Source organism: Orcinus orca, chromosome 1 (genome assembly GCF_937001465.1).
Source record: "Orcinus orca chromosome 1, mOrcOrc1.1, whole genome shotgun sequence".
NCBI lineage: Eukaryota > Metazoa > Chordata > Mammalia > Artiodactyla > Delphinidae > Orcinus > Orcinus orca.
Window position 1 is genome coordinate 144,998,903 of NC_064559.1, and position 25,311 is coordinate 145,024,213.

The following is a 25,311-nucleotide window of genomic DNA, read 5'->3' on the forward strand; positions in this document are numbered from 1 at the left end:
AAATTAGTAGGAAACTGTTGTTATTCACAGGCACAAGGCTATGTATGTATCTTCTCCACTTGGTTGTATGGCTTATAAATATTTTCCCGTGTTAAGTTTGGATTCAGATAATAAAAGTAGTATCAGGTTCATAAACAAGAGCATGAATTAAAATCATCATGAGATTTTTAATAATACCTCTAAATTCCTGAGTTTCGTAGAGATTTTCTTAAGAACAGTTTTACTTCAGTGCAGTGATGAATATAATTAAGATGAATGTAAAATGAACTATCTCAAAAAAAACCCAAAAAAAACCCCAAAGTAAGTTTTCAGTTATTGTGTTAGAATTAAGTCAAATCTAAGGGTTTTCAATAGGGTTATCTTAATGTAGGCTATTTTGGTACCAGATATTTAAATGGAATTATCCTGAAATGTTTTCAGCTGTTTAGGTTTCACATCTTGTTTTTTAAGCTACATTTAAAAACTATCACTAGAGGTCATTTTCAAAAATAAATGCAGTAGTGCTTAACAGTCTGGAACTCAGGCTACAGTGGCTGTGTGTGAGATACTTCTCTTTACTGCAATGTCCTTGACTAATGGGGATGTTAGTAGTTACCTCATAAGGTTTATGTGAAGATTAAATTTAGAACAGCACCTGGTACAAAGCAATTTTGCTTTCGTTATTACTATTTTAGCTTTTTTTACTATATAAAAAGCAGTTTTTTTTTGTTTTTTTCTTATTATAATTTGCTTTGATCTTTGCCGTCTAAAATCTATCCTCAAATGTTTGTGCTGGATTATTTTCATCCCATTGTTAAAACACAAAACAATTTTAGGTGTCTGTAACCCTCGAGACCTTTCAAGATCTGTCCTTGCCGATTCCTGGCAAGGAAGACCTTGCTAAGCTGCATTCATCAAGTCATCCAACATCTATAGTCAAAGCAGGATCATGTGGCGAAGCATATGCTCCACAAGGGTGGATAGCTTTTCTCATGGAATATGTGAAGAGGTATGTATGTGTTTTCTTTGTATTAGTTGATTGTTAAAACTGCTGTTTCTGCTGTACTGGCAGAACATTTCCTTTCTTTTTTCTATCAATAATGTTTCAGGTTTGTTGTCTCATGTGTCCCTAGCTGGTTTTGGGGTCCAATAGTAACCTTGCAAGATTGTCTTGCTGCCTTCTTTGCCAGAGATGAACTAAAAGGTAAGAAATACGAAATAGTTTTCATCTATGGCTAAACTGTTGTGAGTGATCTAAAATACTAGTGGGACAAAATATAGAATGTATTCATAAAAGCTGAGTTTTTTAAGAAATTTATTTTTGGCTGTGTTGGGTCTTCCTTGCTGTGTGTGGGCTTTCTCTAGTTGCGTCAAGAGGGGGTTGCTCTTCTTTGCGGCGTGCGGGCTTCTCACTGCAGTGTCTTCTCTTGTTGCAGAGCACGGGCTGTAGGCGTGCGAGCTTCAGCAGTTGTGGCATGTGCACTCAGTAGTTGTGGCTTGCAGGCTCTAGAGCGCATGCAGGCTTAGTAGTTGTGGCGCACGGGCTTAGTTGCTCTGCGGCATGTGGGATCTTCCTGGACCAGGGCTCGAACCAGTGTCCGCTGCATTGGCGGGCGGATACTTAACCACTGCGCCACCAGGGAAGCCCAAAGCTGAATTTTGAGGCAGCTCAAATAGTACTTGCCCATATTGCCATAGTGCCAGTATCTACCATGACAACATAAACACTATAAATAATATCCTGAAATAATTGATACAAGTTCCTATAGTACTAGACAATACGGTATTTGAAGTGTCTAAAATCTTCTCTGGGATTGAAAAAAGAGAAAATTCAACCAAAATATAAAAAACTTACTTGTATATCTGGATTAGTCTGAATTTCTCCATAGTATTTAAGATCCAAGCCTTCACTATTTTTGTGTGTCCAGCACCTTGCTTGGACATATAACAAGCAGTCAGTAAATTTTGTTGAGTGAATAAGTGTACAGGATGTTATTTGAGATACGCCTTCAAGGTTGAAAAAAGAGCAGGTAAAGGGTGTTGTAGGTGTGGTAAACGTGCTGACTCGAGCAGAGACTAAAAAATGTGAGCCTTGTGTTACTGTTCTACTGGTTCAGCATTGCAAGCTCAAAGAATTGCAGAACCAAAAGAAAATAACTTGCTTTTAGTTTGAGAGGAATGACCAGATCTGTTCTGTTTTCAGGTGACAATATGTACAGTTGTGAAAAATGCAAAAAGTAAGTGTCATTGGCAATGCTTTCAATTGCATGTTTTGTATTTTAAATGGTATTTTTCTTGGTAATTTGAATTGGGCATGTAGGGTTAATTTTCCGTTTTATTTAGAAAAATATAAAGGCCAGTAAGCTTTGTCCTAGTAAAAAATGACTGGTTGTTCTGCAAAACAAATCTGAGGTTAAAAATTTAACAAATTTAATCAGCTTAGCTAAGATGTGACAGTGTATTTTAAGATATAAAATATGTAATTTTGCATAAAACATTTTCCAAATATGTTGTAAATATATACTAGGATATATAACATATATTTTTATTACATAGGTTAATTCTGTCATCATAAATAACGCAATATTCTTTTCTGGCTTACCACCTTAACAGGCTAGATTTAGGAAGTGAAAGTGACTGTAAAGGTATATAGTTTCAAGTTTGTGTAAAATTCAGAAAGGTTATACCATCTCTAATGTTACCTGCTGTATGAGGGCCGAATAAAGAAGACAGTTAAGAAAAGTATGATTTTATTTCTTTATATCTACTAGTAGCTGCCTTTTTCTGTCTTGTAATAAGTTTAGGCTTTTAAGGCTTCTTGTTGATCAGTTAGAAAAGAAAAGTAAATGGAGAATTGAAAGCAAATATGTCTGAGGTAGAGTGAACTGGAAAATTTTTCTGAATCTCTCTGATAGAAAAATAATGGCCTCCGAATAAGATCTATTAATAGAGTCTTCATAATACAAACTTCTGGCTTTTGTCAAAAACCCAGGGAAATGTTGATCTGCAGCTGTTGGTCTTCTTCATTACAAAAAGGAATAGTATATTGTTAGGTCAATAAGGAAGAAAAGCTGCTTTGCACTTGCTAGAAAAAAATACACCTCTAGTGAATTGGAAAGTATTTATTATCAGTTTGTCCTTGAAGCCACAGCTGATAGCTGAAGACTGAGTCGGCCCAGAGGGGGAATCTTTCTTGGAAAAACAGTGCCAACTAGGAAAAAGATAATAGTGAAGATGGAAAAGAACTTGCATCTACCCCAGAATCCAGAGTAGAGATCTGTCAAGTATAAATTAATATTGATTATTGGGAATTCCCTGGCAGTCCAGTGGTTAGGACTCTGCGCTTTCACTGCCGAGGGCCCAGGTTCGATCGCTGGTTGGGGAACTAAGATCCTACAAGCCGCGTGGTGTGGCCGAAAAAAAATTTTTTTTGATTATTAATAATAACCTCTCTATTTTAAGTTATTTGTTTTCACATTTAGGAATAAAGGTTGTAATATATTGACCTGACCAACCAATTCTATAAAATTGGGATTTTATTTTACCCAGTTTTACGTGATACCTGAATGTTATAAAGGCATAGCCAGGCCATAGAGAGTAGAAGATTTTCATCAAAGAATTATACAACTCTAAATTTTTATTACTGATGTCTTAATTTAAATAATTTTTTTACAATAAGGGGTTCCAGTGTTTTATTAGTATTTTTTTAATTGGTAGTGTATAATTCAGTAGTAAGCATTTTTAGTCTGATACCTTTATTTCTGCATTTTCTAAAAGATTTTGCTGTATATTTGAAAATACTAAAGGTTTTGTAGATTTGTATGGGAAACAGGTTTATTAAAATTGGTTTTCTCTTTTCACCCCTTAGATTGAGGAATGGAGTAAAGTTTTGTAAAGTACAAAAGTTTCCTGAGGTATGGGCTTTATCACAATTTAATTTATTTTATGTGATAGGTAAGGTATTAATATAACACAGTGTAGTAAATTCTTTAGCTTTGGTCGAAGAATGGAATGGTTCTATTGACCAGTGGCTGTGTATACCCTATTAAGATTATCCATTTTTTAAATATTGAGTTGCATACCAAGTAAGTGCCCTTAGCAGTAAAACTGTGTTGAACACAGTTTAATCAGATACTGTAGGGTCTTGCAGGCATAAAGTGTAAAATTGGAGAAGGCAGTAGCTATGAACTTAGGAAGTACCATGTTTCATCATTTCCACATTTTAACGTCTCTGGAATCAGGTTATCAGAATTGCAGGGTAATGTTTAATCTTGACAATATGTATATTTAATAGACTCTTTTATGTAGCATATGAAACAGTAGAATTTTAAATAATCCTACGTTTCTCTTTTAAAAAGATTTTGTGCATCCATCTTAAAAGATTCAGACATGAACTGATGTTTTCCACCAAAATTAGTACCCATGTTTCATTTCCACTGGAAGGCCTGGATCTTCAGCCATTTCTTGCTAAAGATAGTCCAGCTCAAATTGTTACCTACGATCTTCTGTCAGTCATTTGTCACCATGGAACTGCAAGTAGTAAGTATCCAAGTTTGACATATGTTTTTAGATTTTAAAGAAAAGAAACATCTGAATTGATGTCTTAAACAAGACCCGATTGAACAAAAGAAAAAAGTATAAAAGTAGATTTTTATTAATTATTTTATTTTGGTTATTAAAAACATGGCAGAAATTTTAGGAAATTGAATAATTTTACTCCGAAGTTTAATATACTGGAAATTATGTTTTATGTAAAGATAAATAATAAGGACTTAAACATGATTATTTTTACACTGGGTTTTTAAGATTGCGTTCTCTGTCCTGATTTTCATTTCCTCAAGTGGTGGTGGTAAGGGTATCTACTGGAAAAGAATACGAAGATAGTTCTTGCTATATCTTTTTATTACTGAAATTATTTAAATTTTTTCTGCTTAAATTCAGGTGGACACTATATTGCCTACTGCCGAAACAATTTAAATAATCTCTGGTATGAATTTGATGACCAAAGTGTCACTGAAGTTTCAGAATCTACTGTACAAAATGCAGAAGCTTATGTTCTCTTCTACAGGTGAGGAAATAACTCTCCTGGATAGGCTGTTTTGACAAATATGACAGAACATCTCATGTTGAGGTTAATAGTGCCTTCTAAGACTTTCAAAGTGGATTTCTGAGTAAAGATTAGAAATTGCTTTACTCTCATTTCATTATGTGAGTAAAAGTGAAAGGTTGCATGCAGAATGATCTTTTGTTAAGAGAATGGTAAGTCATTTAGTTGAAGGGCAAAGGAATATATTTTGTTTTAGAAAGACTGGTTTTAATTTTAAAAATTAGGCACTGACAGTAGGAGTTTTCTCCTAACATAGCTAATAAAGGAGGTATTGGACTTCCCTGGTGGTCCAGTGGTTAAGACTCCACGCTTCCAATGCAGAGGGCATGGGTTCAATCCCTGGTCAGGGAAGTTCTGCATGCCACGCGGCATGGCCAAAATAAAAATTAAAAAAAAAAAAAAGGTATTAATATAAAAATAAATCCTTGGTACCTTTTAGTATCTTCTAAAAGATTGTAATAACTACTAAAACAGGAAGGCAGATTAACTGTTTAGATCTTATTAACAATCATTTGAATGTCTGTTCTATAGCAATAGTTATGTGGATACTAGTAGTTAAGATATAGTATCACCCCTAGAGTGTGTAATGTAGTGGGGGCAGGGTGGAACAAAGTATATTTCTCATGAATAATTTTCAAGACCTAACAAGATTCACAGTACAGTCCACCCTCCATATCCATTGGTTCCACATCCGAGGATTCAACCAATGGCATATTGAAAATATTGGGGGGGAAAAGATTCCAGAAAGTTCCAAAAAGCAAAACTTAAAATTGCATACCAGTACTATCTACATACCACTTATGCTGTATTTACCAGTGTTTGCATAGCAGTTACATTTTTTAGGTATTATAAGTAATCTAGAGATGATTTAAAGTATATGAGAGGCTGTGCATAGCTTATATGCAAATGCTACACCATTTTATATAAGGGACTTAAGCATCCACAGATTTTGGTATTTGCAAGGGTCCTGGAACCAATCCCCCACAGATATAGAGGGATGACTGTGTTAATGTGTGTGCTAAGTCTAATAAGTGAGCGGAAAAATCCACTTACTAATCTAATGGAGTAAAATGCATATTGAATTTAATGAATCACTGTCCCTTAATAGGAAGAGCAGTGAAGAAGCACAAAAAGAGAGGCGGAGGATATCAAATTTGTTGAACATAATGGAACCAAGTCTCCTTCAGTTTTATATTTCTCGACAGTGGCTAAATAAATTTAAGACCTTTGCTGAACCTGGCCCTATTTCAAATAATGATTTTCTCTGTATTCATGGAGGTAAGAAACTCTGTAATGGAAAGTAGTGGTAGGGATTTGCTGTTAAATAATTTACAAAGAGGGAAAGAGCCAAGAACTTTCCTCTTCCATTTATTTTCCATTTCCCCATCTACATTCCAACTTAAATGTGTTTATTTTGCTATGGTTTCAGAAATTAGCTTTTTCTTCTAATTATAGGCAATCTGTAGCCTTTTCATAGAACAGATATTTACTGAGTACCTGTTCCAAACCCTGTGCTAGAGCCTGAAAGTACCAGAAACACTATTTCTATTTGCATAGCTTTAATTTCATGGTAAAGACAGATGCATAAACAGGTAATTACAGTGCAGTGAACACTTCTATTGCCCATCATTTTTCTCAGCTGAGAGACATGCAGCTCCAACTGTATCCGTGGCTCTTATCCCTTTTGTCTAAATGAATAGCTGGCTCTTTTCCTAACTATGAAAACGTACTCGGAGTTTAGTAAAAAAACCTCATGCAGTTATTTGCTAAATGTAATTTATGCCTTTGTGACTGTGTTAGTGCTTGTTTCTATGACAACCTTAGTGTGACACCTTAATTAAATTTCATGGTTGAAGACTTGATATTCTCATTAATTAATTATTTTTTCAGTGAAACCACAAGAGATAGTAGAAATGTCCTATATTGGATTTAGAAATCTAAACCTTGAAAATATTTCTTTCTTTTTTTTTTTTGAAAATATTTCTGTATGTGAATTTTTCTCTTATTATTTCCCTACTTGAGCTACTAACTTAAGTCTCTTCCGGTTCCAAATTTCCCTATAATCCTTTTATGGCATTTATCTGTGCCTGCCTTTTATTATGGTTATTCATATAAATTCTTCATTTCTACTGCTAGCTCATAAGCTCCATGAAGGAAAGATTGTCTCTGATTTATCTCTGGCTTGCCCCAATACACAGTCAAGGCTTAGTAAAGATTTATGTAAGTTAAGTACTTGAACATCTTGGTTAACTTATTTTTCTCTATTTCAAGAAATATGCTCATCTTTAGGAACATATACTTAATTTTTAACCTTTTGGGGAGAGGTTTTAAGAATAATGATTGGAAAAAATGCCAGTGATTAATCAGTTAAAAGTAATATAACGGAATTTAAGAATGAGACAGACCCATTTAAACTTTTTTAGGTGTTCCTCCACGAAAAGCTAGTTATATTGAAGACCTGGTATTGATGCTGCCTCAGAACATTTGGGATAACCTATATAGCAGGTTTGTTTTTTTAAATCAGACAATATGGTATTGTGGAAATCAGTTTGTGAAATTCGTTAAAAGGAGATTGGATTATTTTGTATATGCTCCCTGTGCTGTATGTTGCTTATGTGGAATATTCCCTTCTTCCTTCATTTATTCACTCTGAAGTGTGAGTAGAGAGACTTTTGTGGCTAGTGTGGCCCTAGTCTAGATAATTAATTCTAAGTTTTATGTTCTGATAATCTGTATCTCTAAAAGTATGCCGTGACATTTTTCTTAAATATTTTTTCTTAAATATTGAAAATAATTCATTCTATGAATTCTTAGTGGCCAGGGGAAGCCTCCTTCTAATTAAAACTTGATTAAAACTGTGGCTGTGTATAACTTAAGATTTATATGTTGTATGCTAACTTTTGACAGCCACTTCTTTTACTTTATGTTGTTGCAACAAACATATTTTGTAACAAAAGTAGCTGTAAGGGAAAGTTGAAATACAGATGAATCAGTAAGTCAATAAACTGATAAAATCAGCAACCCTGAAAAACATAAAATCAGGCCCTTACGATAATTTAGTTTTTACATTTTACTAAAACTTGGACACATTTCCTAGAACATCAGCTTACTTCCAGATTATCATACTTATTAAATTCTTCATGCATTAGGTATGGAGGAGGACCAGCCGTCAACCATCTGTACATTTGTCACACTTGCCAGATTGAGGCGGAGAAAATTGAAAAAAGAAGAAAAATTGAATTGGAAATTTTTATTCGGGTAAAAAAATGATGCTTTTCAAATTATCAAAATGATCTAGAATAAAGATAAAGAACTGACAATTAGAGGAACGATGTTAGTGAAATGATTGGACGAAAGAGTTGTAATACATTTTAAGTCTCATGGGCTCATAACAGTGAGAGACCCCAGTCAGGTGACTATAGTTCTAGTGAGTTAAGCTCTTCTTTTGGGGGTTTTTGTTTTCATGGATTGGTAATAAATTTTGTTTTATGTATTGGCACTGGCAAGAAATCTCTTTATTGAAATGGTAAATTATAAGTTTCCTTAAGTTAGTGGTTTTTCTGAAAGCATCTACTCAGATTGCGTTCTTTACTTCCACCCCTTTGTGAAGTATAATATTGTTTAGGGGGACTCTCTATACTTATACCTAGTTCCCACAAAGTGAGTATGTTATGAGGCATTTCTTGATTGCAAGCAACAGAAAGTCTGATCACAGAATCAATAGGAAGAGCTGAATAACCAGGTTTTATTGGACAAAGACTAGTATAGTTCCATTTGTCTAGGTAGCAAGAAGTAAGTTTCTTCAAAGTGCTGCTGTCAGTAATACAGCTCCAACCATTTATTTATTATTCGGGTTCCTAGTAGAGAATACTACTAGAGTTTGAGTCACCTGAGAGGCATGTTCATTGATATTTCTATTGAAATTATATTGGTGGAGGGATAATTCTATAAGGGAAGATTGAGATTCTTTTAGTAAAAGAAGGGGAGAAGTTAATTGAGCAGATATTATAGATGAACAGTACATTCCATGTTGTGGCCACAGGCTTCTTTTCATAGATTTAGGGGTGTTTTGTGTGTGTGTGTGTGTGTGTGTGTGTGTGCCTTTGCCTAAAGTAAAGCGATTTTCACATACACAGGAAGATATTACAGGTGTGGATTGATCTACTGTGCTTGAGCCTCATTTGCTTTCTAAATATAAGGAGGCAAATTTTAGTTGAATAGTAAAAGTAGTTCATTCCACGAATGCTTAAATAAATGGCTAATGACTATATCCATTAGGGTTTTTTTTTTCAATATTTATTTATTTATTTGGCTGCGCTGGATCTTAGTTGCGGCACACAGGACCTTCATTGCCGCGTGCAGGATCTTTAGCTGCGGCATATGAGCTCTTAGTTGCAGCATGCATGTGGGATCTAGTTCCCTGACCAGGGATTGAACCCGGCCCTGCTGTATTGGGAGCATGGGTTCTTAACCACTGGACCACCAGGGAAGTCCCATACATTAGGGTTTGATCAACAGAAGCCATTCTAAGTATTTTGAGTAGAATAGGAATACAGGCAACGAAAGACTTAAATAACTACTAAAAAGACTGGGCAGTGAAAATCAAGAAGACCATAGCTGACTTTCAGGAAATCTGGAAGGCTGCCATACTGGAGGTAGGAGTGGGGACAGCAGCTCAGAGTGGGGTCTCAGAGCCCAGACAAGGTAAAGAAAGCTTCTGTGCAGTGGTGTGGGCCTGGTCAAGGATGTTGGAGCCCAGGCAACGTAACAGTGGATGCCCGTGTTGGCTGGAGATTGCTGTGTGAGGCGGCACAGCTTAGTGGTGGTGGTAAAATTGAGGGATTGATTCCATGTGTAGGATTGATCAGATAATATGGGTGTAATGAGAGCCAGATTTCTTATTGTCGGATAAGGGAGTTACAGATATTGAAAGAGAGGAAACTAAAATGGACTCTTTGTTATTGGATTAAAATTGTAGGCATCTTTGTGAACTCACTGTGTTAGATACATATATACATATAGAGGTATAAACGTGTGTATATGTACACATATATAGAAATAAATGATGTACCTAAGTTAATTTCCTAACTCTGGCACTGAAAAGGCCTGGAAGCAGTAATAACTACAGTAGGATTGAGCATACCTAGCTCTCTTCGGATCTTGGCTTCTAAACATCTTTCTCTAGTAAAAGGAACCAGCCCTCCTTGGAGAAATGGCTGCTTTCAGGGCTGGGGCAGGGGAATTACAAGATGAGCTTGGAATTTCTTACTGTTCCAGAAATTAAAGAAGTTTTTGAAGAATGATGGGGAAATGTCAAAAGTACACAGAAGCCAGCTTGAAGGGACTTTTACTTGCCAAATTTGGGACAATTTATGCTTCAAAATAAATTATAATGGTATTATAATGCATTAAACAAAATAGGAGATATTGTGTTCATACTGTTATAAATAAGTGAATAAATTGAAAGACTGATGCGGAATGGAATATTAACAGTTCCAGCTTATTCCCCACAAAATACGTATTAATTTTGAAGAGAAAAGACTAAGCAAGAAGAGTCTGGCACCAACTCAATGAAGTCATTAAAGTGAACATCAGTAGCAGTGGAATATATCAAAATCGTGCTAGGATAGGATACAGTGAGAAGAACACAGCATCACTTGTTTGGTAGACAGTGCATAACCTGAGTTTCAAATGAGGAAAGCCAGGCAGACCCAAATTGGGGGACATTTTATAAAACAACTGGCTTGTAACCTTCAAAATTGTCAAGATCATGAAAGTCAAGACTGAGGAACTGTGCCACCTTAAAGGAAATATGAAGTTACATGCAACAAGTGATTCTTGCTTGTTTTTGTTTTTTGTTTGTTTTTTCGGCTGAGCGGCATGTGGCATCCTAGTTCCCGGACCAGGGATCGAATCCGCACCCCCTGCAATGGAAGCGTGGAGTCTTAACCACTGGATCGCTAGGGAAGTCCCAACAAGTGATTCTGAACTGGATCTTCTGGCTATAAACAACATTATTGGATCAATTAGAAAAACTTGATGGAGTCTGAGGATTAGGTGCTAGTATTACATTGATGTTAATTTCCACATTTTTATCATTTCTGTTAAATGTGTAGGAAAAAGTCCTTGTGTGTTTAGCAACTTACTCTGAAATGGTCTAGGAAAAGAAAATTTCTTCGTATTGTACTGGAGTTTTCCTGTAAGTTTGAGATTGTTTCAAAGCTAAAAAGAAGTTTTTAATTGCACAAAGCTTCTGGAAATTACCTATGTTGCTTACCACTGGCAAGGCTCAGGAGAATGCTCAGAAACTTGATAGACTTGATAAGCCGCTAATCTCAGGACCCTGGTGGGTTATCCTGAGGATGCTGCTGTTAAAGATGTTAGCTGCCTGTGGCACCGAGTGAGGGATTCTTGGGAAGATGCTTGGAAGTGGTGGCAAAACCCTACTTGTGCCATCTGTGGAGGCCTCAGTCCTGCCGCAACTGCCACCCGAGGACGTGGGGGAAGTTTCTCTTTCTCTTGTGCCTTCCATATATTGCATATATCATTGGCAGTGACTGAGCTGGAGCACTACTGGCAAGCGATCCTGGAAAATGAAATCTTCTCTTTTCATAGAAGAGAGTGTAAGAATGAATGGAAATGATGCATTAACAGACAATAAATACAGTATAGTTTGCCCCCCTTGTCATATGCATTCATACGTCAGCAACAACAGTAGCAATAGTATCATGTTTCTGCCTAACATGATGCGGCTAGCTCATGTACCAATAGATGCAGCATTTATCCTTTCCCTAAACTTGGAAAACCCAAAGTCCCATCAGTCAGTGTATCCATTTCTGGATGATGATCATTCATATTTAGTTCAGTCAGTTTAGTCATAATCTCTCTTTTATATTCTGCAAGCTAAAGAATAAACAATAAGATTAACCACCAAGAACATACCTTATATGAAATAGAGGAATGAAAGGAAATATAAATTGGTAATTTTTCACAAATTTAGAAATATTTACAAATATGTATTGGGTTGGCCAAAAAGTTCATTGGGTTAGTGAATACATTGTTCAATAAAATTCTTGGTGAAAATGAAAAAGGTGTCTTTTAGTTCTACTTAAAACCGAATGAACTTTTTGGCCAACCCAGTGCATGGGGGAAGGAAGAAGTACGTGTCTACAGCTTATAACTACCCATTCCATATTCTCTGTTTTCTCATCCAGCACTTCAGCTGGTTATTTACCTGATGAAGTAACCCAGACCTTCGTTCCTGAAGAGTCTGAGCTCTTTGTAGTCTTGCCTGTGTTAGATTTCTCTAGTTGGCTATGAGCTTTTAATCTGTGGATATGGAAATACTGAATGGTGCTTATAGTGGATTGAATGCTGGCCCCCCAAAAAGGTGTTTCCGTGTCCTAATCCCTGTGAATTGACTTTATGAAAAGGGTCTTTTTATATATAATTAAGGATCTTGAGACAAGATCAACCTGGATTATCTGCATGGACCCTAAGTCTAATGATAAGTGCCCTTATAAAGAGATGCACAGAGGAGAGATACACAGAGAGAAGAGGTGAAAGCCATATGAAGACAGAAGACAGAGACTGGAGTATACACTCACAAAGCAGAAGGTTGAAGAGGCAAGGAACCAAATCTCCCCTTCTCCACAAGAAGCGTGGTCATGCCTACACCTTGGTTTGGACTTCTGACCTCCAGAACTTTGAGAGAAAAAATAATCTGGTTTCAGCCGCCAAGTTTGTGGTGATTTGCTATAGCCCCCCTCTGAAACTAATACAGTGGGTATAACCTGATTTTCAGACATAGTTCCCCTTGTTTCTGTTGTGTAGTAGTCATTTTATTCTACTTTTTATATAGCCCTACCCACTTTGTCTCTTGGTTCAGTGACATGAGGAACCCAAAATGGCCAGAGGAGTGTCTTATCTTCCAGTCCAGTAAAATCATTGTTGTGTCCCTTTGGAACCTAATACCTCTAAACTAGTAGAGGCCAAAGTTGTGATAATTAGAAGCAAAAAAGCTTTTTTTTTTTTTTTTTTTTTACCCTTTAAGTTTATTTATTTATTTATTTTTTAAACATCTTTATTGGAGCATAATTGCTTTACAATGGTATGTTAGTTTCAGCTTCACAACAAAATGAATCAGTTATATATATACATATGTTCCCATATCTCTTCCTGCTTGCGTCACCCTCCCTCCCACCCTCCCTATCCCACCCCTCCAGGCGGTCACAAAGCACCGAGCTGATCTCCCTGTGCTATGCGGCTGCTTCCCACTAGCTGTCTACCTTACGTTTGGTAGTGTATACATGTCCATGCCTCTTTATTGCTTTGTCACCGTTTACCCTTCCCCCTCCCTGTCATACAGAGTGAAGTAAGTCAGAAAGAGAGAGACAAATACCGTATGCTAACACATATATATGGAATTTAAGCAAAAAAGCTTTTGTGTCAGTAGGTAGTAATAGATAAACTCTCCTACTTCCTTTACCTGGTACCTACTCTCATGTTTTCTGGTTGTGGGAAAAACAGCACCATAGGGTTGTTTCTAGTTTGAGGCATATACTACATCCCATAGGATAGTACCAACCCCACGGTGTTTTGCCACCCGGGCACAAAAACAGTATTCAGTAGGCCAGCAACTTTTAGGTGATGCCATATGGTAAAGTCAGTGAATTCTATGGATGTGAGCCCATTGCTTCATTTATTTTGTGTAAAATTAGTTACATAATCAGAGGTGATATGGGATATCATCTCAGGAAATGAGACATTCAGTAAGACCAACAACGGTGATACTGGAAGAAACACTATAGGTTAGGAAGGTAGGCCCAAATCCAGTTCTAAGCATTTGTAAATCATTTATCATCAAGGGGCTTGTATATATATCCAGATTATATAAGATTATATAAAGAATTCATACAACTCAAGAAGATAGATATTCCAATTTAAAAATAAGAAAATATTTTAATATACATTATCCTTAAGATATGAGTGATAAGCACATGAAAAGGTACACACTCTCAGCAGTCATCAGTAAAGTGCAAATTAAAGCCACAGTGAGATACCATTACATACTTCTTAGAATGGCTAAAATAAAGAAGTGGATAATATCAAGTTCTGACAAAAATGTTGGGCTTCCCTGGTGGCGCAGTGGTTGAGAGTCCGCCTGCCGATGCAGGGGACGCGGGTTTGTGCCCTGGTCCGGGAAGATCCCACATGCAGCGGAGTGGCTGGGCCCGTGAGCCATGGCCGCTGGGCCTGCGCGTCCGGAGCCTGCGCTCCGCAGCGGGAGAGGCCACAACAGTGAGAGGCCCGCGTACCTCAAAAAAAAAAAAAAAATGTAGAGCAACTAGAATTCTCATATAAACACTGTTGGTGGGCATGTGGTGTCACATGCCGGATGACAACCAGTTTGACAATTTCTTATAGGTTAAACAAACACTTAGCACATGACTCAGCAATCTCACTCCTAGGTATTTACTCCAGAGAATGAACACTTACGTCTGCAAAAACCTGTACACAAATGTTCATGAGCAGAATTGCTCATAATTGCCCCAAACTGGAAATTGATGTCTATCAGGTGGCAAATGGATAAAAAGGCTGTGGTATACTACTAAGCATAAAAAAGGTAGAACTACTGATGCATGCAGCAATATGATGAATCTTAGGAACATTATGCCAAGTGAAAGGAACAAGACAAAAACGACTATGTAATGTCTAATTCCACTTATATGAAATATCTAAGAAAAAGATAGGGACTTCCCTGGTGGCACATTGGTAAGACTCTGTGCTCCTGATGCAGGGGGCCTGGGTTTGATCCCTGGTCAGGGAACTAGATCCCACGTGCATGCCGGAGCTAAGAGTTCACCTGCCACAACTAAGGAGCCTGCGAGCTGCAGCTAAGGAGCCCTTGAACCACAATGAAGACCCAGTGCAACCAAATAAATTAATTAATTTAAAAAAAACAAACACAAAGTAGGTCAGTGGTTTCCTGGGGCTGAGAGGAAGTGATTGTAAACTGGCACAGGGGAGTTTTGGGAGTGTCAGAAGTGTTTTAAACTGGATTGTGTTGGTAGCTGCACAATTATAAACTTACTGAAAACCATTGAACTTTACACTAACACTGTGGATTATACTTTAATGAAGCTGTTTTATAAAATGCAAGTCTATAATTATTCCATAACACTAGGGTTTTTTTTTTGTCTTATTCTACCACCACCCCTTTGAAAAAAAGCAATGTCTTAGTATAAAAAAATAACAGGACTCACGTGGCGGTCCAGTGGTTAAGACTGAGCTCCCAATGCAGGCAGCCTGGGTTCCATCTCTAGTCAGGGAACTGGGATCCCGCATGCCACAAAAAAAATTAAAAAAAAACAAAACAGAACACTAGAGTACGAAAATAGGTGCCCTTGCTAGACTGGAAATTAAGTGGAGTTTCTGAAAAATTGAGAAAGCAGATAGGATCAGTTTGAAGAAGCAGACCAATGTCATGGGAAATGACCACACAGGCTTTAAGCTTGGAAGCGGCAGATACTAATAGTGATTTCAGCACTCTGCCCCCTGCATTGTACTAAGCAGCAAGCACGAAGGTGTCTGCTTGGATTGAGCAGTGAATGTGGACCCTTGGGTTGGTTAAAGAAGGCGTTAACCTTAGCTAGCTTGTAATACCTAGAAAGAATTGTGTCTTCCTAAGTTATGCCTTAAAATAAATGATTGATTCTCAGAGAGATGCATAAGGATATTGTATCCTAAAAACAAAACAAAACTCAATAGATGGGTTGACTGAATGGCAGAATAAATACTGCTGGAGAGCATATTAGTGTACTGAAAGATCTAGTGAAGGATTTCTCCTAAAATGAAGCACAAGGATAAACAGGTGGAAAACAAAAGTTTTGACACATTGGGTAGATACAGAATCCAATGTTTTTCTAATAGGTATTTTAGAAGAGAGTAGAGAGGTGGAACTCCTTTGAGAGCAACAGTTTAATTTCTGAGAACTAGAGAGAAACAGATGCCTTTAAATAACTGGGGTGATTATACTTAACTCAATTTTCAAAAGCCCCCACCTAGACACATAAGGAAGAAATGTCCTAATGCCAGAGAGAAAGTCCTGAAAGTGTCCAAACCTGGTAATGCTGTGAATGAAACGGATTCATCTGACAGAATCAGTCTAACATTACATTTCAGAAATCTTAGTTCTCTAAGGATAAGTTGTACATCACAGAAAGTCCAAACTTTAATTCTTTACCTGGAGACAAACATGCCTTGATTTCATCAGAGGCAATCACAACATTATTCATTGTCTTTCATTGTTCTGTGGAAGCAGCTACCTTGTGTCCCAGAAGGATCCTTGCTCTCAAAGAGCTTACATTTAATAAATAACAAATACATTATATATCAAAAGGTAATGAGTTCTATGGTGAAGGAAGATATCTAACAGGATAAGAGGATCAGGAGTATAGTGATGAGGGGAGGAGTCAGGTGCAGTTATAAACAGTGTGATCAAGATCGGCCTCATTGGGCTTCCCTGGTGGCGCAGTGGTTGAGAGTCCGCCTGCCGATGCAGGGGACACGTCTTTGTGTCCCGGTCCGGGAAGATGCCACATGCCGCGGAGTGGCTGGGCCCGTGAGCCATGGCCGCTGAGCCTGCGCGTCCGGAGCCTGTGCTCCGCAACGGGAGAGGCCGCAACGGTGAGAGGCCCGCGTACCACAAAAAAAAAAAAAAAAAAAGATCGGCCTCATTGAAAAGGTGACATTTAAGCAAAGACTTGAAGGAGGTGAGGGAGATATTCAAATATCTGTAAAAAGAAGGGATGCCCATGCAAAGGCTTTGAGAGACAGGAATGTATCTGCTTGATTTTGGGAGTAACAGAGAGGTTTGTGTGACCACAAGTGAATAAATGAGGAGGAAAGTACTAGAAGATGAAGTCAAATCATGGGGCCAGAACATAGAGGTACTTCTGAGCTATTATTATAAGGATCTCTGGGGACAGTGGCAGGGTTTGGATTAGATTTGATCATAGGGGAGAAATGAGCTGAACTTCACTGTTTTTGTCCATAGGTAGTATGTACCGCGGGCATTTAGTTACCCAGCATGAGATATCTGCAGGAGTCTCACTGTCTTTTCACACTATTACAGTTAGATAATTTTCAAATACCCTTCATTTTCCTCAGGCTCTGTTTCTGTTCCTCTCTTTTTTTTTAAAATTTATTTATTTAATTTATTTTATTTTTGGCTGCGTTGGGTCTTCGTTGCTGCACGGGCTTTTCTCTAGTTGCGGCGAGCGGGGGCTACTCTTTGTCGCGGTGCACAGTCTTCTCATTGCGGTGGCTTCTCTTGTTGCGGAGCACAGGCTCTAGGCACACGGGCTTAAGTAGTTGTGGTGCACGGGCTTAGTTGCTCCGTGGCATGTGGGATCTTCCCGGACCAGGGCTCGAACCCGTGTCTCCTGCATTGGCAGGCGGATTCTTAACCACTGCGCCACCAGGGAAGCCCCTGTTCCCCTCTTTCTATGCCAGTTTTTCTGTCAGTTTGGTTTTTGGTTTCGTCTTGTTTTGTTGGGTTTTTTTTTTTTTTTTTGGTTTTTTGTTTGTTTTGTTTTGGCTGAGCTGCGTGGCTTGCGGGATCTCAGTTCCCTGACCAGGGATTGAAGCCGGGCCAGGGCAGTGAAAGCCCGGAATCCTAACCACTAGACCACTGGGGAACTCCCCAATTCGGTTTTTTAATTGAAAGTCATAGAAGTCAGATTGGCTAACTTAAGCAAAAAAAGAAATTTATTGAAAAGAAGATTTGAATAACCAGACCTCCAGAAATTCAGGAACCAAGTTATTCCTGTATAGCTAACGAAATTGACATTGGAATGACTCCGTTCCAATCATTAGGTTACTCCTCTGAAGATTTCCATTTCTAGTAGTTTTGCCTAGTTTGAGTCATATACCCATTTCTTGGGCCTTGGGACTAGAAGAGGAAGTGGAACGTCTTCAAGGACTGTCCCACCACTTTTGAGAATTTATCCTATATATATATATATGTTGTTGTTTAAAATATTTATTTATTTATCTTTGGCTGCATTGGGTCTTCGTTGCTGTGCCTGGGCTTTCTCTATTTGTGGCAAGCGGGAGCCATTCTTCACTGTAGTGGCTTCTCTTGTTGCGAAGTACGGGCTCTAGGCACGCGGGCTTCAGTAGTTGTGGCTCGCGGGCTTCAGTAGTTGTGGCTCACGGGCTCTAGAGCACAGGCTTAGTAGTTGGGGCGCACGGGCTCAGCTGCTCCGTGGCATGTGGGATCCTCCCTGACCATGGATCGAACCCGTGTCCCCTGCATTGGCAGGCGGATTCTTAACCACTGCGCCACCAGGGAAGTCCTATATATATGTTTATTGTCTATGAAATAACACGTACAGAACTTTTCGTTTCAACATTCTGTTTGTAATAGCAACATGTCTACCAGTATCTTAAGTGAATGGAAGTAAGATGTAGACAGTGGGTATGGTATGTTTAAATAAGTTTTACACATCAGATTTTTAATAAATATGTGGAGTATTTATTGCCTTGAAGACTTTATCTTGACCATTTTCACTTATCCAGTCATTATGCCCCTTTTGTGTATACTTGATAAACTTTGAGATATAACCTAGAATGTTATTAGGTGTTACCATGTATCCTAGTATTAAGTTAACTTAGCATCAATGTAAGTCACATTCTTTGTGTGTGAGGAATTGGCCTTATCAGATGCTGAAGTAGAATGGTTGTATTGTTCTGCTACAAAGCAAGTTCTAGATTTTAGATGACTAATTTTTTTCCCTCTATAGCTCAACAGAGCATTCCAAGAGGAGGATTCTCCAGCTACTTTTTATTGCATCAGTATGCAGTGGTTTAGAGAATGGGAAAGTTTTGTGAAGGGTAAGGATGGAGGTAAGTGTTTAACTGAAAGACGAAATTCTTTGCAGATTTTTTTGTTTATTTAACAAATGTTTTTTGAATATCTACATGCACTTGGGATTACACTACTGAACAAGAGAGAAAAAAACGTACATTCTAGTTCATATGTTGGTTATTTTTAATTTTTAAAAACTTTCATGGATTATAGCATATTCATAGCAGATATAAAGGAACTGAATAAAAATTAGTCTGTGATCTTAACATTGAAAAATTTAAAAAAAATATCCTTCCAACAATAAGATTGGTTAAACCGTAGTTTATCCATTACAATGGGATACTATGTGGACTTTAAAAATTATTTGTGTAACAGTGTTTAAAATTTAAAAATAAGATGTTCTTGATATATGAAAAAGGTTATAATGCAGTATGCATAGTTGGAACCTTTTGTTTTAAAAGAGAAAAAGGCAAACATATGCAAAGGCAGAAAGACCTCAAAGGTACTAGAACAGTTTGCCTGTCTTTCTGTAGTAGGATAACAGTATCTTTTTCCTTCTTGTGCCTTTTTGTTTTTTTAAACAGTTTTTGATAATGAACATGCACTGTACTTTTGTATCCAGGGGGAAAACAAGGTTTCTTTCCTTAAATTAAAAAAAGGATGCCCTTTGGGAATTCGCTGGCAGTCCAGTGGTTAGGATTCCGCACTTTCACTGCTGAGGGCCTCGGTTCAGTCCCTGGTCGGGGAACTAAGATCCTGTAAGCCACAGGGCGCAGCTTTAAAAAAAAAAAAAAAAAAAGGATGCATTTTAACATTTCATTTTATCATGCTTTTATTTTTAGTTTAATGGCGGTCTAAAACCAAGAATTGCATTTCTTTTTAAATTACAAAGAATTGTTCTTTTGTAGCATTAAAAGTGCATTTTAACCTGTAATCCCCAAATGGATACTTAAGAAATCATTTTTATTAAATTTTGGATGGTAGTGAGAGAACTTCTCTCAGCTTCTTTCCTGGTTCCATTTTGGGACCCAAAAAGGAAGAAGCTCAGGAGAAGACAGTTAAGAACTGACTGTAATAATCTGACTAAAAAATAATCTGATTATACAGTTATATCCTTCATTAATTCAGGCATAGAAATATGCAGTTCTTTGGTACATTTATACATTTTGATTATTTGTTTTTCCTTTTGACTTAGATCCTCCAGGTCCTATTGATAACACGAAAATTGCAGTCACCAAATGTGGCAATGTGATACTCAGGCAAGGTAAGTTTGACTAATACTATTAAGCCTTTACTTGTTAGTAATTTGTCACACTGTTAAGAATATATCATCACTAGCCATCTATACCACCTTTATATCCAGCTCAATGATGTAATTCATACATGAATTAGGACAAATAGTGGAAAAATTGCCAATGTTTAATTTTTATCTGGAGAAAGATTTTAAGGCTGTTAATAGGAGGCAGGAAAAAGGATCTCTAACTTTTTAAGGCAGACCATAAAGTTGCAACTTGTAACAGTATGGGCCGGTAGTCTGAAGATTCATGTTCCAAAAGTTCTCAATTATTCCTAGAGTATTCATGCTGGGGGTACATTATGAAAGTTTTTGCAGTATGAATATGTAGGTTTGTAAATATTATTCTTTCTCTATATACTTAATTTTAGGAGCAGATTCTGGTCAGATTTCTGAAGAAACATGGAATTTTCTACAGTCTATATATGGTGGAGGGCCTGAAGTTATCCTAAGACCTCCGGTTGTTCATGTTGATCCTGATGCAGTACAAGCAGAAGAAAAAATTGAAGTAGAAACTCGGTCTTTGTAATTTTGAGGATATAGAGAGTTCTAATGAGAAATCATTTTCACTTCTGCTGACACGTTCCCATGCAAAAACATTCCTAAAAGCATGTTTATTTTCTTGATTTTTAATATTTTATCTTTCATTCCTTCTTACTGGGCATTATGGAAGAATGTGTCAAAATGTATAATATTCTACAGGTTGGTATATTTAATGCTAGATAACTTATCATAAAGTCTTTCAGTGTAATATTTTTGAAAAAAGAAGGAATAATTGTGATCATTTGGTAATCAGTAGGTTATCTTTGATCTTTATACTACATGTAAATCCATAGTATCCTTTGTAGCTTTGTAAATACTTTTGCTTTGAAAACTTTTCCATTACCCTAAGCCACCATAATTCTGACCAATCTTTTCAGTTCCCCCAAAACCTAATTTAATTGTATAGTTTTGACATGGCTTCATATAATAAAGAGCCTATTTTAAATGGAGAGTAGTAGTCAGAAAAATGTTGTTAATCTCCTAAAGCTCAGGAAACTGTTAGGGTGTCACGCCTTTTGCACTGCAGCATATAAACTAGCATATTAATATTTACCAAATGTCTTTTTGAGTGTATCAATGGTGTATTTAGTCTGAGTGGAATTTGTGTCAACAGATATTAGTAATTTATTGCCTCTTACACTGTAAAATGTTAAATTTCAGTTCCTATAACCCTGAATAGTATTCATTAATATCAGTAAAAAACTTAGGGTTAGTTTTAGGGCACTTTTTATTTTGAGAGCATGGAGTACAGAATGTGTCAATGAGATTGTTGATAAAGCTGAAGCCTCTTGCAAAATGATTTTTTAAATGAAATGCATAAAGTCTTTTTGAATAATATAATATGCACTGCTATTTGCTTGATTATGTGATGTCAAAAGTTTAACTATATTCCAAGTACAAAAACAAACTGGATTACTTTGAGAATGTTGAATAGCATTCACAATGGCTTTGTTTTGGTTTGGGGCAGCCGCCACCAGCTAAAACAGTGTTATTAAAATTAGTTCAATAAAAATGATTTAAAAATGTAGAACTTGGATGTATTTATTTGATAGATATTAAGGGTGAAGGGTATACAGTTTGTTAATGTTAGTGTCTTGTTATTTCTTAATCAGAAGTATGCAAAATAAGAAGTCATTTGGTATAGTATTTAAAGTTTGGGTATTTAGTGAAATGAAATAATCAGCCATTAGAATCTATTTGAATTTAAAAAAAATAGTTTTTAGTTTTCTTCTTTCTCATGATTATGCTATAATCCTCTTCAAGGATTGAATGATATAACTGATCTGTCTTCTATCACCAGAGATCAGTGTAATGCCTGGCATTTAGGAGATAATCAAAAAAGATTCATTTTTAATAGTGCTTGCCATTTATTACATATTTATGATGTTTCAGCCACTCAACTAAGGGCATTACTTATATATATATATATTAATAAATTTATTTAGTTAGTTTAGGCTATGCTGGGTCTTTGTTGCTGTGCACAGGCTTTCTCTAGTTGCGGTGAGTGGGGGCTACTCTTTGTTGCAGTGTGCAGGTTTCTGATTGCAGTGGCTTCTCTTTGTTGTGGAGCACAGGCTCTAGGCATGCGGGCTTCAGTAGTTGTGGCACATGGGCTCAATAGTTGTGGCTCGCGGGCTCTAGTGCACAGGTTCTGTAGTTGTGGCGCACGGGCTTAGTTGCTCTGCCGCATGTGGGATCTTCCCGGACCAGGGCTTGAACCCGTGTCCCCTGCATTGGCAGGCAGATTCTTAACCACTGCACCGCCAGGGAAGTCCCGCATTGCTTATATTTAATCACAATTACAACCCTATGACTTAGGTCAGGTGGTTTGCCCAAAGTCGTACAGCAAAGAAGTACCAGATATGGGACTCCAACTAAAGTCATTGCAACTTTATACCACTGTTCTTATTCAGCATATTTTCTCCCACTGAATTATTTTAAAACAGATTATAGTATTACTATTAGATTCATTAATAGCATCTGTCATTGGGATATATAATATGGTAAAGAATACTGGTCTTGGACTTCGCTGGTGGTCCAGTGCTTAAGACTCCGTGCTCCTACTGGGGCATGGGTTCGATCCCTCGTTGGGGAAGTTCCGCATGCCGTGCAGGGCAGCCAAAAAAAAAAAAAGAATACTGGTCTCTAAAGGTTTATATAATTTTTTTTACATTATAATCATCAAAATACATAACAAAATAGTACTTAAAGGATTATTAGCAGTCCCATAGACTCTCAGCTGAAAGTTGGCGTATGTGTTAACAGGTGTCAAATAAAAGATATGGTTTATCTGAGGATGATTTTCTTGGAAATACTTAAGCTGAGAAATAGGAAAATTGCAGTTAAGGGATAGTGAGAGCCTACAATATTTTAAGAATACTACATTGATTTATAACACGAAGGTGATTAGTTTTTGGACTCTGGAGTCAGTTTGCTTCTGTTCAAATCCTAGTAGATAAGTCATCTTCCAGCTATGAGTTGGAACAGAACTTAGAGTTCTCTATCTCCAGTTTTTTTCATCTCTTAAACGAGAATGTTTCAGGTTGGGTTTTCCGGGACGCAGACACTGAGATGGAGTTAGAAGTACAAATGATTCTTGGGAAGTAACATCAGTGAAAGAAAACGGGAGGAAGCAGGAGTTATCAGAACATAATGCTGACCTGACAGAGTTTCTGCCAGCTCCGTGGAAAGATCTGGAGCTAAGGTTGTCCATTAGAGAAGTCTTGCATTGGGCAGAAATGGGTAGGCTCTTGTACTGTCACTGACTAGTGGCTACCTGGAAAAGAGAGTGACCTCATATTGACACTGCAGGGACTAATAGCAAGATGCTATCAGCCAAGCACTCTCCTCTCATCTGGGTAATGAGTGCTTTCTTGAAGACTGGTCTGAAAATCTGTGTGTATGCCATACTTGATCATAAGATTATGATAGTTATGTGTATTGTTATATATATTATACTTAACATAATTTGGCACTTGATGATGTAGTCCCTTATTCTCTTTCTCCTTTTCAAAATGTGTAACTTTTAAGGACACATTTTTGTAAGAGGGCTGCCAAAAATATTTAATCTGAATCTAATCATGAGGCGGGAGGGAATTGTGATAATTGTTTAAAAAAGGCACATTATACAGAACAGCTTTCCTGGACTCTTAAAAAAATTAGTGTTATGAAAGACAAAAAAAGACTGATGAAGTTTAAGAGAACATGACAACAAAATGTAATGTGTGATCCTGGATTGGAGGTAATAATTTATAAGGAGTGATACTGGGACAGTTGGGGAAATTTGGATAGGGAGTATATATTACATAATAGTAATGTATCAATGTTAAATTTCTTGAGTGTGATAACTACTGTAGTAATGTGAGGGAATGACCTTGGTAGGAAATACATGGTCAAATTTTTAGGGTTAAAGTCATGCTATATGAAATAAACATATGTGAGAGATAAAGCAGGGAGAGAGAGTGCAAAGAGGTGGCAAGTGTAAATAATTGGTGAATCAAATCAAAACCACAATGACATGTCACCTCACACCTGTCACAATGGCTATCATTAAAAAGAACACAAATAACAAATGTTGGCCAGGATGTGGAGAAAAGGGAACCCTTGTACACTCTTGGTGGGAATGTAAATTGGTGCAGCCACTGTGGAAAACAGTATGGAGGTTTCTCAAAAAACTGAAAATAGAACTACTATATGACCCAGCAGTTCCATTCCTGGGTGTATATCCAAAAAATATAAAAACACGAATTCAAAAAGATACATACACCCCAATGTTCATAACAGCATTATTTATAATTGCCAAGACATGGAATCAACCTAAGTGTCCATCTGCAGATGAATGGATAAACAAGTGTCCATCTGCAGATGAATGGATAAACAAGATGTGAAATGTATATATATATATATACACTCAGCCATAAAAAGAATGAAATGTTGTCATTTGCAGCAACATGGATGGACTTGGAGGGTATTAGGCTAAGTGAAATAAGAAAGAGAAAGACAAATACTGTATGATATCACTTATATGTGGAATCTAAAAAATACAACAAACTAGGGAATATAACAAAAGAGAAGCCGACTCAGATACAGAGAACAAACTAGCGGTTACAAGTGGGTAGAGGGAAGGGGTGAGGGGCAATACAGGGGGAGGGGATTAAGAGATGCAGACTATTAGGTATAAAATAAGCTACGAGAGTATACTGTACAGCACAGGGAATATAGTTAATATGTTAAAAATAACTATAAATGGAGTACAACCTTTAAAAATTGTGAATCACTATATTGTACACCTGTAACATATAATGTTATACATCAACTGTACTTTGATTTTTAAAAAGGTTAAGTAAAAAAATAATTGCCGAATATAGGGGTTCACCCTATTCTTGGAACTTCCAATAGGTTTGAAATTTTTCAAAATAAAAAGGGCATTTCCTGGCAGTCCAGTGGTTATTTAGGACTGCACTTCCAGTGCAGGGGGCATAGGTTCAATCCCTGGTCAGGGAACTAAGATCCCAT

General features: G+C 37.1%; 1 protein-coding gene across 7 annotated transcripts in view; it reads left to right on the forward strand.

Annotated features, from left to right (window-relative positions):
• The window catches only part of USP33 (ubiquitin specific peptidase 33), an 89,341-nt gene that overhangs the window by 60,785 nt on the left and 3,245 nt on the right, over positions 1–25,311 (forward strand). For 4 of the 7 annotated variants that reach the window (XM_049707078.1, XM_033405918.2, XM_033405921.2 and 1 more), the window contains 12 exons: positions 816–988; positions 1,089–1,183; positions 2,183–2,216; positions 3,848–3,893; positions 4,338–4,518; positions 4,921–5,047; positions 6,195–6,364; positions 7,510–7,591; positions 8,236–8,344; positions 18,895–18,997; positions 20,155–20,223; positions 20,625–21,826. In XM_049707078.1, coding sequence (XP_049563035.1) covers positions 816–988; positions 1,089–1,183; positions 2,183–2,216; positions 3,848–3,893; positions 4,338–4,518; positions 4,921–5,047; positions 6,195–6,364; positions 7,510–7,591; positions 8,236–8,344; positions 18,895–18,997; positions 20,155–20,223; positions 20,625–20,782 — 1,347 coding nt within the window. In that variant the 3' untranslated portion in view covers positions 20,783–21,826. Of the gene's footprint in view, positions 1–815; positions 989–1,088; positions 1,184–2,182; positions 2,217–3,847; positions 3,894–4,337; positions 4,519–4,920; positions 5,048–6,194; positions 6,365–7,509; positions 7,592–8,235; positions 8,345–18,894; positions 18,998–20,154; positions 20,224–20,624; positions 21,827–25,311 lie in introns of those variants that run through there. The other 3 variants (XR_007476145.1, XM_033405919.2, XR_004476890.2) reach the window with 3 other exon arrangements.